Raw genomic sequence first — 15,775 nt, forward strand, 5'->3', positions numbered from 1 at the left:
ATGGCCTGTTAGGAACTGGGTGGCACAGCAGGAGGTGAGCTGTGGGGTACAAGTGAGCATTGCTGCCTGAGCTCTGCCTCCTGTCAGATCAATGGCAGCATTAGATTCTCATAGGAGCGCAAACCCTACTGTGAACTGCACATGTGAGGGATCTAGGTTGCCCACTCCTTATGAGAATCTAATGTTTGATGATCTGTCACTGTCTCCCATCACCCACAGACGAGACTGTCTAGTTGCAGGGAAACAAGCTCAGAGCTCCCACTGATTCTACATTATAGTGAGTTGTATAATTGTTTCATTACATATTACAATGTAATAATAACAGAAATAAGGTGCACAATAAATGTAATGCACTTGAATCATCCCAAAACCATCCCCTCCCCCACCCCAGTCTGTGGAAAAATGGTCTTCCATGAAACCAGTCCCTGGTGCCAGAAAGGTTGGGGACTACCGGTTTAAGCTACCCAGTCTATGCCGCCGTTTTAATACAGCAGCTGGACATGACTGAGGAAGTGTTTCTGGATGTTTCCCAAAAAAGGGCTAAGAAGGATGGGTGAGAGAGATTCCAATCCCCTTTCCTTCCTCATTTTTTCTTCTTCTAACAAAGACAAAAATAATAATACTATAATATCAATTTCAACTCAATTCAATGTTTAGTATTTGTCTTCTCTACTAGACTATAAACTCCATGAGAGCAGGGGCCACATCTGCAGAGCCACTGCACACAGCCACTCAGGCTGAACAACTCCAGCAAGTACCATTCACATCAGCATCAATGTGAAGGCCACCCCCTGGAATGGTGGAGCCCAGCACCCCTGCATACCTGCCTGGCCTTCTTGCTGATTTACCCACAGTGTTCAGCACAGAGCCCGGCACATAACAGGTGCCCAGTAAGTCTCCATTGAATAGCATTTGACAACTCACATTCCAATCACCTAGGGCAGGCATTTAAATTAGAGCAGGAAGGCGAATGTGGCATGGGTATGTACAGTCTGCAGAGTCTGTGACTGGCGATTTACACCGGATGGCTGTCCACTTGCAGCTTCAGAAAAACATTGAGAGAATGTCTGCATTCACTCTCCTGTAGTCCTCATCACCCAGCACCTGGGACATTGCAGCACTGAGTGGCCTAACTGCAAGCGCTATAGCCCTACTCTTACCCATCTTGGCAAAAGGAATTCTCCCTGAAACTCAATTTTTATTCTTTCACTCCTCAGTGTAGAACCCAAGATGGCACCCAATGGTGCCCAGGTTCCTCTGCCGGGCTGGGGAGGCTCCCAGAAAAACTATGTATTGGGGTAAAGTGGAAAGAAGACTTGGAATTGGTCATGTCTGAGTCCAGCTCCACCTCTTAATAGCTACACAACCCTCAGCAAGTTACCCTCCCTGGGCCCCAATTCTACCACTCACAATACGGGTAACATGATCCCTACTTCAGACCTGTGAGAAAATTTAATAAGTTAGAACCTCTGGCTCACAGACATAAATGTCTACAATCAATAGCTGTTCCTTTCTTCTTCCCCAAAGTATAGTACTTGCTGCCACTTTGTGGCATGACCCTCTGCCTGAGCAGGCTGATCCCTGCCATGTGATGCAACACTCACTATCGTGGTGTCCTTAAGGCTGTCGGGGACCCACTCAAACTTCTGTTGCAGGACAGAAGGCCTCTGAGTCACCAAGGCTGAGCCTCAGACATCCAGGAGAGCAGGGCAGCTGATGCATGGTGACCCCAGCAATCCACCCAAGGACTGCCCTAAGCACACAGACCACATCTGGCTTGTTTACTGCTCTCTCCCAAAGTCTAGTACATGCTGGGTCATGCCTGCCACACTGGGTAAATGATGAATGAATGAATGAGTGAGTGAGTGAGTGAGTGAGTGAGTGAGTGAATGAATCTTCCTCTTACCCCCCTGCATATATGAAACAGACAGCCCTACCCCTGAACCTCAACAAAATACTTTACTTATGTCCTTCCTTCCAGCTGGAATTTCTGTATTCTGTCTTGTCCTGGCTGATCTTACCCTAGCCAAGGGCTGCCTGAAAACTTGCTTCTTCCAGGAAGGTTCACAGGTTATCTCTACCAGTAGGGTTTGCTCTCTGGCTTCTCTGAGCTACCTTACCTGTCTTACTTTATCTTCGCTGGTCTCTGCCATCTTTCTTATCTCTGCTCACTTAATTAGATTGGAAGTATCTTAAAGACAGGAACTGAGAGCTATGTGCGTGCATGCTACCCAACCATGCACAGTGCTGGGAATGTAGAAGCATGTGATAGATAGATTGCTTGACTGAACTATCATGTCATCCTCAGCAAACTAATGAAAGCTTCACAGTTGAGAGGTGCTTGGGACGTTCTACCTTTCTCCATGGGAACATGAGTTGAGCCTGAAGTTATCTGGCTACTTCTCCAGCGCCCAGGATTAGGTATCTGAAAATAGATATCCTCCAAGTTCAAATCCTATTGAGATTTTTCCCATGTCCTTAAAAAGGTCACTTCAGCTCCTGAGATTTTCATTTCTCCATATGCAAATTCATGCCCCCCTGCAAGGTGCCACAGAACTGACATTCTCCTTCTCTGAACTTCACAAAAAGCTCACTGAATTCTCAATGATGCTGACATCAGACCTATGCCAGGAGAACCAGCTCCTTCTCTGCACGGGTAGAAATGCCTTTCTTGTGCTTAGTGAGAATGCCATCACCACATTCTCCAAAAGAAAGGCTCTCAAACTTGGGATTGTGAAAGAATCGGTAAGGGGTAGGAAGCTGTGCAATTCTGATTCTAGAGGCTTGGGATGTGATCCAGACATCAGCTCCCCAGTGATCCTGAGAAATATGAGACTAGCTGATCTAAAGATAGTTCCCCAACCTCTAAAACAAGGGCATGAACGAGAGGGACTTTGTGTTGCTCCTCAGCCGCCATGTTTGAATGGCAGAGCTGGGCGGCCCAGTTAGCCGACTTTGTTTCACTCAGCTGGTTTTGTTTCTGTGGGAAAACTTCTTTCAGGCAGCTGGCATGGATTACCCTGGCAGCACTAACCTGGAGCAGACTAATCCCACAGAAGTCCTCATCCCTAACAAAACTGCCAGAAGCCCTGGTCAAAGCAAATGTATGAAGATCTGACATCCTTAGTCATTCTGTGGGTAGCTCTGATCTTCAAAACATCCCAGGAAGGGCACACTGGGGACAAAGATATCCCTTCGGAAAGTCATGTCTGACAAGCAGCTTGAATGTCCATCATGACTTCGATGTGGCTCAGTCTGATGCTCAGACCCAGTAGACCCAATAAATCCCTTTTCCAGCATCTACCCTGGTGAAGACTTTTCAGGGACTTATTATGCAAAGCTGCCTAAGCAAGACGGAATTTATATTGAACCTGGCCATGATTTCTGAGCTGCCACTGGGTGTTCTGATGACATACGCATCTCGGGGTTGAAGTCAAGGGGCTGCCAAGGACAAGAGACTGGAGGCAGGATAAAAGCAGTGTGATTCCTTCCAGTAAATAATGGTGGGACGGCAGGGGAGGCGGGACGGGGATGCTCCGGGGAGGAAGAGGACTGTAGCTTTTCTTGTACCCTAGGTTTGCCTTTCAAATGGCATCCAGACATGACCAAATAAATCTCTCCCCTGGAGGCTAACGAATGTGTAGAATGCAACAAAAGTGAGGTGGTGGGGAAGCCTGCTTTATCTAGGGTGAATCATACCTAGAAAGAAAACATGCATCCATCACAGAAATTTCATTGATTGAGAAGGTATTTTTAGTTTCCTGGTCCACAGACTGAATCCTTCCTGAAACTCTCACTATGAGCAGGGCACTTGGATGATGCCTCCTGGGTGTGATCGCCTATAGAAGCAGACTATTGATTAGAGACAATTCTTAGACAAACACATCCCCAGCCCTCATCTTTGCCACTGGAATGCAAAGGGTGCTGCCTTCCCCAGTAAAGGGAATATCGGTCTGGTATTTACCATGGCCACGAAGAACATGTTGTTTTATAGTCAATTCTCTATACAGCAGCCCAAGTGATTTTTTTTTTCTTTTTTTCTTTTTTTTTTTTTGAGAAAAGGTTTTGCTCTGTTGCCCAGGCTGGATTGCAGTGGTGCAGTCACAGCTCACTGCAGCCTCCACCTCCCAGGCTCTAGCAATCCTCCCACCTCAGCCTCTGGGACTACAGACACACGCCACCACACCCGGCTAATTTTTGTATTTTTTTTATAGAGATGGGGTTTTGTCATGTTGCCCAGCCTGGTCTGGAACTCCAGGGCTCAAGCAGTCAGCCTGTTTCAGTCTCCCAAAGAGCTGGGATTACAGGTGTGATCCACTACACCCAGCCCCAATGATCTTTAAAAATGGAAATCAGGGCCAGGCGCGGTGGCTCACGCCTGTAATCCCAGCACTTTGGGAGGCCGAGGTGGGTGGATCATGAGGTCAGGAGTTCAAGACCATCCAGGCCAACTTAGTGAAATCCCGTCTCTACTAAAAATACAAAAATTAACCAGGCGTGGTGGCGGACACCTGTAGTCCCAGCTACTTGGGAGGCTGAGGCAGGAGAATCATTTGAACCCGGAAGACAGAGGTTGCAGTGAGCTGAGACTGCGCCATTGCACTCTAGCCTGGGCGACAGAGTGAGACTCCATCTCAAAAAAAAAAAATTTAAATCAGGCCACAACACTCTCTCCTACAAACACCTCCAATGTCTTCTCACTGTACTCAGAACAAAATCCAAACTCCTTCCCATGGCTACAGATCCCCAGGTTGGCTGGGCTCACCTTTCCTGCTTCATCCTGTCCCCTGCCTCCTTCCCCACTGGGCTCCGTCCTCACTGCACTCCTTTCTGTTCCTCTTCTATACTAAGGGTATCTCACCTCAGGACCTTTGCATATGCCATCTCCTCTACCTGGCACGACATGCTTCTCCCAGATCTTCTTATGGCTGGCTGCTCCTCTGAGAAGTCTTCCTGGGTTCACCCTATCTGGAAGTAGCCCACCCCACCCTGCCCTACCCCTTGCTATCTCATATACTTTTTTTCATAACACCACTATCAAAGTTTTTCTCTTTGCCTACTGATCATCTCTATACAACTAAATTGTAAGTGCCACAAGTGCAGGGTCCTTGTCTCACCAGATCCCCGGCCCCCATGGCAAAACTTGGCACATAGGAAATGCTCGACAGATACCACTGAACAAATAAATGAAAGCTCTAGGCCCACCTGCAACTGACAGCTTGGATGATACGGGAGCCTGGCCTTGTAGAGGACTGGAAGTCAGTGCTGGCAGGAGGCCCCCAGCACAGGAAATAAGAATCACACAGCCGCCACTGCCTCATTCCTGGCCCTCCCTGCCCAACACATCATAAATGACAGCAGGTCAGTGGCACAGTCCACAGTCCACACTCAAACCTTGCTCATGGCCATCCACATACCCCAAACCTGGAGAGAGACTGGGGCCAGGTAGATAAACAATGCCATTCAAGACATCAGACATTGCTTTCTATGCCCAAAAGGGACATTCCAGGCCTGATACTGGCACCAGAAACCAGCAGTGCCAGAAGATGGTCTCCAACACATCCATCCCGTGTCCTTGAAAGGGCCTCTCTCTGGAGTCACCTCTTCTGCATGGTCTTTCCCGGAGAGCTGATCCGCGTCCTCCTGCAGAGCCCTGGGCCCATGGGTGGTGCCAGGGGCAGTGGCAGGATGGGGGTGGGGAGGCTGCTTGACAGGAAATCAATGGGAACTGAAGGTCATCCGGAGGGCGCAGTCTCCCCATCATGCACCTGCTGGCATGGGATTTGTGGTCCTGACCTCGCTTGGGGGCCTCTGCCCTCCTGTCAGAGTTGGTTAAAATCAGCCTGCAGAAGCAAATGCCCTGCACACCAAATGATCTCCAGGCAGCCCTTCTAAGGGACATCCAGCCAAACAAAGAAGCACTGAGTCTCATTTCGCCCGCCGCAAGGTTGAGAGTCACCCCAATCTCTCTTGGCAGCCTCCTAGGAAAACTGTCTCAGACCTGCCACTTTTGGAGGCACATACTTGTAAATAGAACAAAGCCAGACTGACCGAGAGGCTGGTTACGTCCCCAAACTTAAGTTGCCTGGTGGAGGAAGTAAAAATACACTGGGAACCAAAACGACTGAAACTGAAATCTTGAGTGCACCCTAGAAATGCCTAAATGTGCCGTCCTCACCTCTGCCTCCCAGGATAACCACAAAGGACACCAAAACCTCTGTCCTGCCGGGGGGGGGACATCTCATTTGCTTCTCATCCCAAAACTATCAGGGAGCTTGGCTCAATCTAGAATCGGATTTTCCTTCCCCACTATACTTGTTTTCCCAGGTTCCCATTCTCTCTTCCTTTCCAGGCCTTTCAATCCTTTACCATCTTCTTTCCCAATTCGCACCTCATCAAGAGTCACTCACACAGGCCAGGAGCAAAGTGGTCAGCCTAAGTCTCCAATTCAAAAGTTGAAAATGGGCCAGGTGCAGGGGCTCACGCCTGTAATCCTAACGCTCTGGGAGGCCAAGATGGGAGGATTGCTGGAGACCAGGAGTTCAAGACCAGCCTGGCCAACTTGGTGAAAAACCATCTCTACTAAAACTACAAAAATTAGCCAGGCATGGTAGCAGGTGCATGTAGTTCCAGCTACTTAAGAGGCTGAGGCAGAAGAATGGCTTGAACCTCGGAGGCAGAGGTCGCAGTGAGCTGAGATCGCACCATTCTACTCCAGCCTGGGCAACAAGAGCAAAACACTGTCTCAAAAAAAAAAAAAAGTCAAAAATGAATATGGTATAAAAATAAAGAAAAGGCCAGGCACAGCAGCTCATGCCTGTAATCCCAGCACTTTGGTGGGGCAAGGCAGGAGGATCACTTGAGGCCCGGAGTTGAATACCAGCCTGGACAACATAGTGAGATCCCTGTCTCTACAAAAAAAAAATAATAATAATAAAAAGTTTTAATGAAGAAGAGACACCTTCAACATATTTATAGAAGGATAACAGGATGCTGGTCATAGTAGCAATAGTGGCATAGCTAATATTTACTGAGCATTTACTATGTGTGCCAGGCACTGTTCTAAGCACTTTACAGGTATTATCCCCATACAACTTGTAATTGTGTTATTTCCATACAGCTCCATGATTTTATACCCCCACACACACCCCACTTTGCAGATTGGCAAACTGAGGCACAGAAAGTCTTGAGTGATTCGCTAGGGATCTATGTGGCCTTGTTAATACATAACAGCCTTGCCAGAACCTTACTCTTGGCCACTGCACTGTCGGCCTCTTACAACGGCGCCATTGCCCCCTCACAATGAGTTTTGCCTCCAGAACTAGAATAACCTGAACACTTCCTTTCTGGGAGGCACTAGGTTTCTATGAGCATCACCAACTTGCTAGCTAATCTTAGCTATTTCTTTTCTTTGTGCCTCAGTTTCCCAAACTGCCAAATAGCCCAAAAATAAACCTTTTTATCACAGAGCCACCTCTCAGTAACTCAAAAAGAGTTAATATGGGCCTTCCTGAAAAGATACCATCAGAGAAATACAAAATGTCATTATGCAGTTTAGAAACCAAATCCATCCCAAATGTGAGCAAGGGGTGATGGACTTGAAGAGGCCCCGTGGTTCTGAACATCGACTAAGGCAGAAAAAGAGAAATGCCAGAAAGTCATAAACTAAAGGGTCAGATTAAAGAATCCCAAAATGTAAGACACCGTCTAGTCTGGTGCCTGTTTTTATTGCAAAGGAAATCAATAACCAGGCCAGGTGCAGTGGCTCACGCCTGTAATCTCCCAAGACGGGTGGATCACCTGAGGTCAGGAGTTCGAGACTAGCCTGGCCAACTTGGTGAAACTCCATTTCTACTAAAAACACAAAAAATTAGCCAGGCGTGTGGCGCATGCCTGTAGTCCCAGCTACTCCACAGGCTGAGGCAGGAGAATTGCTTGAACCCAGGAAGCAGAGGTTGCAGTGAGCCAAGATTGTGCCATTGCACTCCAACCTGGGCAACAGAGTGAGACTCCATCTAAAAAAAGAAAAGAAAAGAAAAAGAAAAAGAAAATCAATAACCACAGAGGTGAGGCGATGTCCACAGGACATACCGAGGCAGAGCTGGGATCAGATCCTCAGTCCAGACTCCTAGTACAGGGATTCCTCCATCGTTTATGGCAAGGGTCAACAAACTACAGTCCCTGGGCCAAACTTAGCCCAGGACTAATTTTTGTAAATAAAGTTTTATTGGAGGCCAGTCATGCCCATCCGTTTACATATTGTCTGTGGCTGCTTTTGTACTACAATGACAGAGTTGAGTAGTTGCAACAAAGACCATGTGGCCTGCAAAGCCTAAAATATTTACCATCTGGACCTCTACAGAAAAGTTTGCCAACTCCTGGTTTTAACATAAGCCTTGAATAATGAAAACCTCCACCCTCAGAATACAAAATAATAGAATAGGAAACCTAAGAGTTACACAGCTTAAGCAGATAGTTTTACAACTATCTCAGCTTGGTACGACCTAATAAAAACTCATAAATACAGTTAATCATAAGGAAAACAAGCACTAGCTCACCCTACCTATTTAATAATTATTGTTAACTACAGTAAGCAAAACTCATAGCTGAAAATTTGTTTGTTGTTTTTCCTAGCCTCCCTCGAAAGCCCTGTTTCATCTAGGAAATGCTGTTGGCCAATGGATGAAAGGATGCTTCTTAGAGGCGCACAGTCCTAATTTTCTCCTGTTGGGTTAAAGGCTGCCACTGAGGCAGCTGAAGACTTGAGAGCATTGCCCTCTCTCCAGAGTAGACTCAAAGGCAATGGTGCCAAAACCCTCCTTGTGCCCCTCACTCCAAATAGAACCCTCAGGAACAGCCAGGCATGGGAGAAACTCTCTTTGTGGCTTCCTCTCCCTACTGTGCCTCCATGCCCTGCTTATGCCCCTTTCCTCCCCCAGAAAGTGACCAAGATATGCACATGGCCCACAGAAGCCCAGCCCACAGCTATGCTATCATTCTGTCATCCCATGGAATAGGGAAAAGCGGGTCTGCCCCTATTAGGCTGATGCGGAAATCAAGAGACCTGGATTCCAGATTGGAGTTGGAACTTAGTCACTTTGGGTCTTTGGCAAATCTCTCAAGCCCTCTGGGCCCAGGCCTCCCATGTGTCAAATGGAGAGATTGTCTTCACATATTCCAAATGATGGAACATGGGCAGAGCCAAATTAAGGGGTGGGCAGGCCAACCATGCGGCACCCGGGCTCCAGTCTCTAATCATACTAAGTCATTACCAGGAACGTAGTGTCACTCAGGCACAGAACTTTGAGAAATAGGACGCTTTCATAGAATAGTGCAGTTTGCATCAAGGTCCCACTGCGATGATTATTACACTTTTCCCTCTCAAAAGTGCCCTTGCTTGGCTGATAAATGATAAAGTCACCCTACTAATAAGCTGTTTGTGGTGGGAGTGTGGTGAGTGAGACACGTGGCCCAAGGCATGGACAGTGATGGCAATACATGGGCTTCTAAGGAAGACAGGTTCAGTTTGGTCAAGAGGTGGGGTGCAGGCCGGGGTCAGAACTCGGTTGCTCAGGACAAGAGAGGAGAGGCTGCCTCTGGTGGCCCAGCTTCTCCATTTTCCATGCACATGGCCTTTGCCTCTTCTTTTATTTGTCAAATATTTAGAGAATATTCACCAAAGTGTGAGCTCCCCAGGTGGCCCACAGGCTCCGAAGAGAAGAGAGGACTTTGGAGAGCAGTGTAAGGGGAAAGAAATCTGCCAACAGGTGCCTACTAACTGCCTAGCCATGCTAAGCGCCTGAGCCCTGGGACAAGGTATGATCCCAGTCCTTCACAGTGCTAACCCTGACAGGAATGCTCTTGGTAAGTGTTCATTCTGGGGACCTGGCCCCAGTGAAGCTCAAGCCCTCCTTCTGTTCTTGGAAAATTCCTCCTCCCCACAGCAGCTGCATCTCGACCACTGATCCTGCTGGACCACAGGATGCAGGAGGACCACACTGTGCCCTGGACCTCGTCCCTACAAGAGCAGGAGGTGAGCACTGAGAAAGATCCAGAAGAGTTCATGCAAGCAGAGGTTGTGGTCTGTGGGGAGGAGGGCCGGGCAGGGCAGCTGATCAGAGGAAGAGGCAACAAAGAAGGAAGGGGAAGAGGAGGAGGAAGGGACCGCGGAGTAACTGTGGGTGCAGGGAGAGTGCCACCAGCACATGCCCCCCAGCCATCAATATCTCTTCAGAGGACAGGTTATCTGGGGAATTTATGCTCTCTAATAATTACCTTGCAGAGGGTTCTGCTTATCTTACCAGAAGAATCTGCCAGTTGCCAGACACACAGGGTTCTAGTCAATTCCATCCACACTGCCCTCCCTCTCTGCCCTGCTCCCTGGCTCCTGACTTCTGACCTCTGAATTCTAACCTTTCTTTGCCTCTCCAGCCTAGGGGGAGGTTGACAGTGGAAGAGTCACAACAACTTTTAACAGATGTAAAGGCCGACAAAGGGGTTGGTGGGTTGTTCCTTATCAGTAGATATGAGAGTCAACATCCCAAAATTGAGGCCAGGCCTGGGGAAGTACAGGCTGTTGCCAAAGACAGTGTGTGAAGGGCCAAGCAATGCTTTGGGGCAGACTGACATGATTATTTTTGTCTTCACCTAATGCCATCAGATCTGGTTAGGATTAATTTTATCTTCAAGTCTTCACATCCCTCCTCAAAGCCTTCCTATCCCCACTCCAGCCCTCCAATGAGGCCTCCCTCCAATAATGGTGTGGCTACTTATTCAAAAACCATCACGTGTTGCTTCGGGTTGCTGTGATTTCTTTAAACACATGTTGCAATCTGGGTTGTGAGCTCCTGGGGAACATGGGCACTGCATCCGTACTGGATCAGGACTACCTGAGCAACAGTAACAACACCCAGGCGGCCCTGACGGTAGGAGGGCTGCCCTCCCTGCTTAGAAATAGGAATCGCATTTCATCTCCACAATAACCCTATGAGAGAGATGCTACTACTGCCCCTCATTATACAGCTGAGGACCTGGGAGCTCAGGGAGCTTCAGCCACAGGCCCACGGTCACTTGGCCAGTGGCCAAGTCAGGATTTGAACCAGGTGGTCTTGTTTCAGAGTCTGGGCTCTTAACCACTCCACACCACGCTGCCTCTACAAGAAAGGTTTGCTGATTGATTTGGACATTTGGTGTTGTATCTATCTGCTTATTTACATCATCCTTTTCTAAAATAATATTTTTTTCAAGACATGGTCTCACTCTGTCACTCAGGAGTGCAGTGGCATGGCTCACTGCAGCCTCGATCTTCAGGGCTCAAGCAATTCACCTACCTTAGCTACCGCAGTAGCTGGGACTACAGGCACATGCCACTACTCACAGCTAATTTTTTTTTTTCTTTTTTTTAGGAGAGATCGTGTCTCACTTTGTTGCCCAGGCTGGTCTCAAACTCCTGGACTCAAGTGATCCACCTGCCTTGACTTCCCGAAGTGCTGGGATTATAAGCATGAGCCTGGTTGCACCTGGGCTGGTGCTCCTGCTCCTTAGGACTCCACTCACTGCTCCCTCCTCAGGGGGCTTCCCCTAAACTCCTTAGCTCCAGCACTCATTCTTTTTTCATCACTCTGACACAATGCCAACAATCAAAAATTATTTTATAGGCTAGCTGCGGGTGGCTCATGCCTGTAATCCCAATGCTTTGGGAGGCCAAGGCGGGCGGATTGCTTGAGCCCAGGAGTTCAAGACCAGCCTGGGTAACATAGTGAGACCTCATCCCTATTTAAAATTAATTAATTGGCCAGGCACGATGGCTCATGTCTGTAATCCTAGCACTTTGGGAGGCCGAGATGGGAGGACTGCTTGAGACCAGGAACTCGAGACCAGCCTGGTCAACAAAGCGAGACCCCATCTCTTAAAAAATAATAATAAATAAAAATATAATTAATTAATGTATATGTTTATTTACTGCCTGCTTTTCTCACTAGATATAAAAGCTTCCTGGGAGAAAGACCGGTCAAGTTTGTTCACCCTTCTATCACCAGTGCCTAAAGCTGGTACCTGGCACATAGTAGGCACTCTATAAATTTAATTAGTTGGATGAATGAATTGTCTGATGTCCCCACTGAGCCTTCCATAATACATGATGGCTACTTAATTGGACACTTTATTTTATGCAGACTCATCTATCTGTTCTTTATTTATTGAGACTTTACAGTTTACCAGGCACCTTGCTGAGTAGGTTAGGATTTCATTGTACCCCGATGTGAGGTAGAGAATATTGTCTTTATCATTCCCATGTTACAGATGAGGAAACTGAGACTCAGAGGTTACACAGCTTGCCCAAGACCATACAGAAACAGGGTAAGACTTAACCCCCATTCTGTCAGTCCCCCTGAGTCCATGATATTAAGCATTCTGCCTCATTGCCTCTGGCTGAGTCCCCTCAGTAACATGACTCTCTTTACCCCTGAACCTCTAAAATGCCCCCAGCCTTCCTTCTCCCCTCTGAGAACCCCATCGCCTCTTTCTCTGGCCTCTGTGTACTGGTTCTCCTCCATCAGTCCCTCCAGATTCTCTCTCTGCCACTCTTTTCCCTGCTGGGTGCTGCGGGAGTCTGTCCTGTGTGGTCAGCCTCTTGCCCTCTTCCCTCTGCTTCTGGTGGTCTGGGTCAACGGCAGGTGCCAAGAGAGGGAAGAGAGACAGGGGATTTCCTCTCGCAGCCCTTTCCTGCCGGGTCACTGTGGAGTGTCTGCATCTGCCCACGGAAGGTCGCAGCTCCTGTGGGCCAGCCCTCTTCACACAGCTACCTCTGCAATCCGGCGACCTTCCCCACTCCCCTCACCTAGCCCTAGGCTGCTGCACTAGCCCCCACGATGTGAATCCCTGCCCACAGTTTTGAAGCTAGATATGTTATTAAACACTCCTCAGTTTACTTCCTGTGAAGCTGCTGCTTTGCTGGAACCCTGACTCTTGGACATGCGGGTGCCACATGGCTTCTGCGCCTCCCCCAGGTCCTCCACCACTGCCGCCGTCCCCTGGTCACTGCAGCCGCCTCACCAGGCCCTTCTTTGCTGCCGGGGTTTGCTCTCTCTCTCCAAGACCTATAAATAAATGTTGATTTGCTGGCTTGAAGGTTTGCCCTGGCAGCCCCACCAGGGAGAGCAGTGCCCCAGGGAGCCCAGCAAACCCACAGCAAGCTGTCCTCCCAAGACTAAGAGAAAGCAGAGCGCATTGGGTCCAATGCAGGGGTCCCCTATGGTGGGAGGTTCCTCCTGTGCAGGGTGTTAGGGGACCCCTCAGATGATGTCCTGTGCCTCAAACAAAGCCGCTATCACAGCTTCAAAATCACAATATCATTTGTTGAGCAACTACTATGTGGCAGGTTCTGGGTTGCCATTTGCATACATTCACTCTCATGTTAAAAGACGAGAAAAACAGGCCGGGCGCGGTGGCTCAAGCCTGTAATCCCAGCACTTTGGGAGGCCGAGACGGGTGGATCACGAGGTCAGGAGATTGAGACCATCCTGGCTAACTCTGTGAAACCCCGTCTCTACTAAAAAAAAATACAAAAAACTAGCCGGGCGAGGTGGCGGGTGACTGTAGTTCCAGCTACTTGGGAGGCTGAGGCAGGAGAATGGCGTAAACCCGGGAGGCGGAGCTTGCAGTGAGCTGAGATCCGGCCACTGCACTCCAGCCTGGGCGACAGAGCGAGACCCCGTCTCAGAAAAAAAAAAAAAAAAAGACGAGAAAAACAGGTTCACAGAGGTTAAGGAATTTAACCAAAACCTTAAAACTACTAAGTGGCAGAACTGGAATGAGAGCCCAGGTCAGCCCAAATCTATAAGGCCTTAATGCCCCACCAGTACATGCTGCCTCATAACTGATCCCTTCGAATGACAGGCGGGGCCACAGACTTGAACCTAGTCCAAGCAGGCAGCTGAGAGATGCCAGCCACCCATGGCTGGGAGGAGATCAGGTGGAGCAGGATGAGAGTTAGGATAAAGAACACAGAGGGCTCCGTGCTGCCTAGAGTCCCTTTGTCCAAGGGGCATGGCACGGTTTGGCCATGGTGAGTGCTGAGCAGCCAGGGGGCTGGAACATGCCCCCCCAGCCCCCCAACCCCGACTCACTGCTCCTTCCTGCAGAGCCAGCCAGGAGCCATCACTCGTCCTTGGGCACACACCAGCATTTCAACAAAACAAGCCTGCAAGCACAGACTCCTCCGAGTCAGGCCCAGGACTGTCACGAGGAAACACTGAAGGGGAGGGACAGGGTGACACAAAGAGGGGGAAGGCCTCCTGCCGCTGGACCTGGAGCCGACCGTACTTCCCTAAGTCCTTTCTGCAGCCAAAAGGCACATTCCCTGTGAACACCACTCACAATCCAAAGGCTTTGGCTTTTTATTTTTTAGGAAGCAATGGCAAAAAAAAGAAAAAGAAATCTACATTTCTAGTGTTGGGAGTGATTCTTGGAGGCAAACATACTCTCTCGCACACACACACCCCACAGCACTGCCCCCACATGGCCCAAAATAGTCCACACCATGGACTCCTGGAGAACCCAGCTCAGCACAGCCTCCCGACCTTGGTCCACATGACTGCTGGCCAGCTCTCGGTCCCCAGGGTAACAAAGCACTCCAAGGACCCGCAGCAGCAGCAGCAGCGCCTGCTCCTACAAACAACTCCACCCCTCCCAGTGAAGTCCTGTCTCGGGTGTCCCGATGGAACCAGGTCCAGTTAGCAGAGGCCACTTCCAATGACCCAGTGTGGCCCAAATCTCCAGAGCTGACCTGAACCTCTCTCCCTCAACTCCTCCAAATCTTAGATTGCTGATGCTGCTTCTCCAGAGGAATGGCTCCCACAGCATTTTATAGACCGCAAGGAAAATATCCAGAACTATGAGACTGTTCTTCAAAATAATAATTAAAAAAAAAAAAAAAAAAACCCACTGCTGAAACACAGAACTGGGTGTTATCATAAAATCTCTGCACAAATAGAATCTGAATGGTCTCACTCCAATCAAAATCATTCTCCGTCCCTCCCTTTAAACACTGAAAGTTCAATTCCCCCTAAAGATGGGATTGCAAACATGATTAGGTCCAATTAATTTATGGAGAAACTCAGAATGAAAGGAGAGAAATCAATAGAACTGCCTTGTTCTGATCACTACTGCAAATGAAGTAATAATTTGAGGGAGATCTGGAGAGAAAGGAAACCAAAAGTGTCACACCACAGCCATGAGGCCATTTAATAAGGCAGCATTGCCCCACGTGGACTGGCTGGGTGAAGAAGACCACTCAAGCTGACAAGACACTCCTGGGGACAGAAGGAGGGAGAGACGGCTGAGGCCACTTGCTTTCTCTTCATCATACAGCATGAGGCTCATTGGTGGTAAATTCTCCTCTTTCTCACAAAAGCAAGACATAAAAGAAAGTAAAAGGCAAAAAAACATCCACACAAGCTGCCAGTTTATTAAAGACACTGGTAATCTCCAGGCAGGCCAAGGCCATATGGACTCCCCCTGCAGCTTCACACTAAGTTTATCTCCATCCTCACGCTCTACCTCCATCTCTCTTCCATATCCAGGAAGGAAGAAAGGAAATTAACAAGCCAGCATCCAACATCCATCCTGAATCACCAGCTGGGCCATGTAGAGCATCCAAAGATGGGGTGGGGAAGCCCCAGGGGAGAGAGAGACATTGATAGATCACCGTCCCCACCTCTCACTTGTCTGCAGCTCCCTTGCATAGAGGATGCTGGCAAATTCAACGGGAATTTCG

The 15,775-nt window shown here is 48.7% G+C and overlaps 1 protein-coding gene across 8 annotated transcripts in view; it reads right to left on the reverse strand.

Annotated features, from left to right (window-relative positions):
* DPF3 (double PHD fingers 3) overlaps window positions 1-15,775 on the reverse strand; it is a 292,122-nt gene that overhangs the window by 175,196 nt on the left and 101,151 nt on the right. Inside the window, exon 1 of one of the 8 annotated variants that reach the window (XM_017882781.1) lies at window positions 14,127-14,190. The exons of the other annotated variants lie outside the window; for them this stretch is intronic. Within the exon in view, the coding sequence (XP_017738270.1) occupies window positions 14,127-14,185 (59 nt within the window). The 5' untranslated portion in view covers window positions 14,186-14,190. Of the gene's footprint in view, window positions 1-14,126; window positions 14,191-15,775 lie in introns of those variants that run through there. 8 annotated transcript variants of the gene reach the window in all.

The sequence above is a fragment of the Rhinopithecus bieti genome, unplaced genomic scaffold, assembly GCF_001698545.2.
Source record: "Rhinopithecus bieti isolate Rb0 unplaced genomic scaffold, ASM169854v2 scaffold_13259, whole genome shotgun sequence".
NCBI lineage: Eukaryota > Metazoa > Chordata > Mammalia > Primates > Cercopithecidae > Rhinopithecus > Rhinopithecus bieti.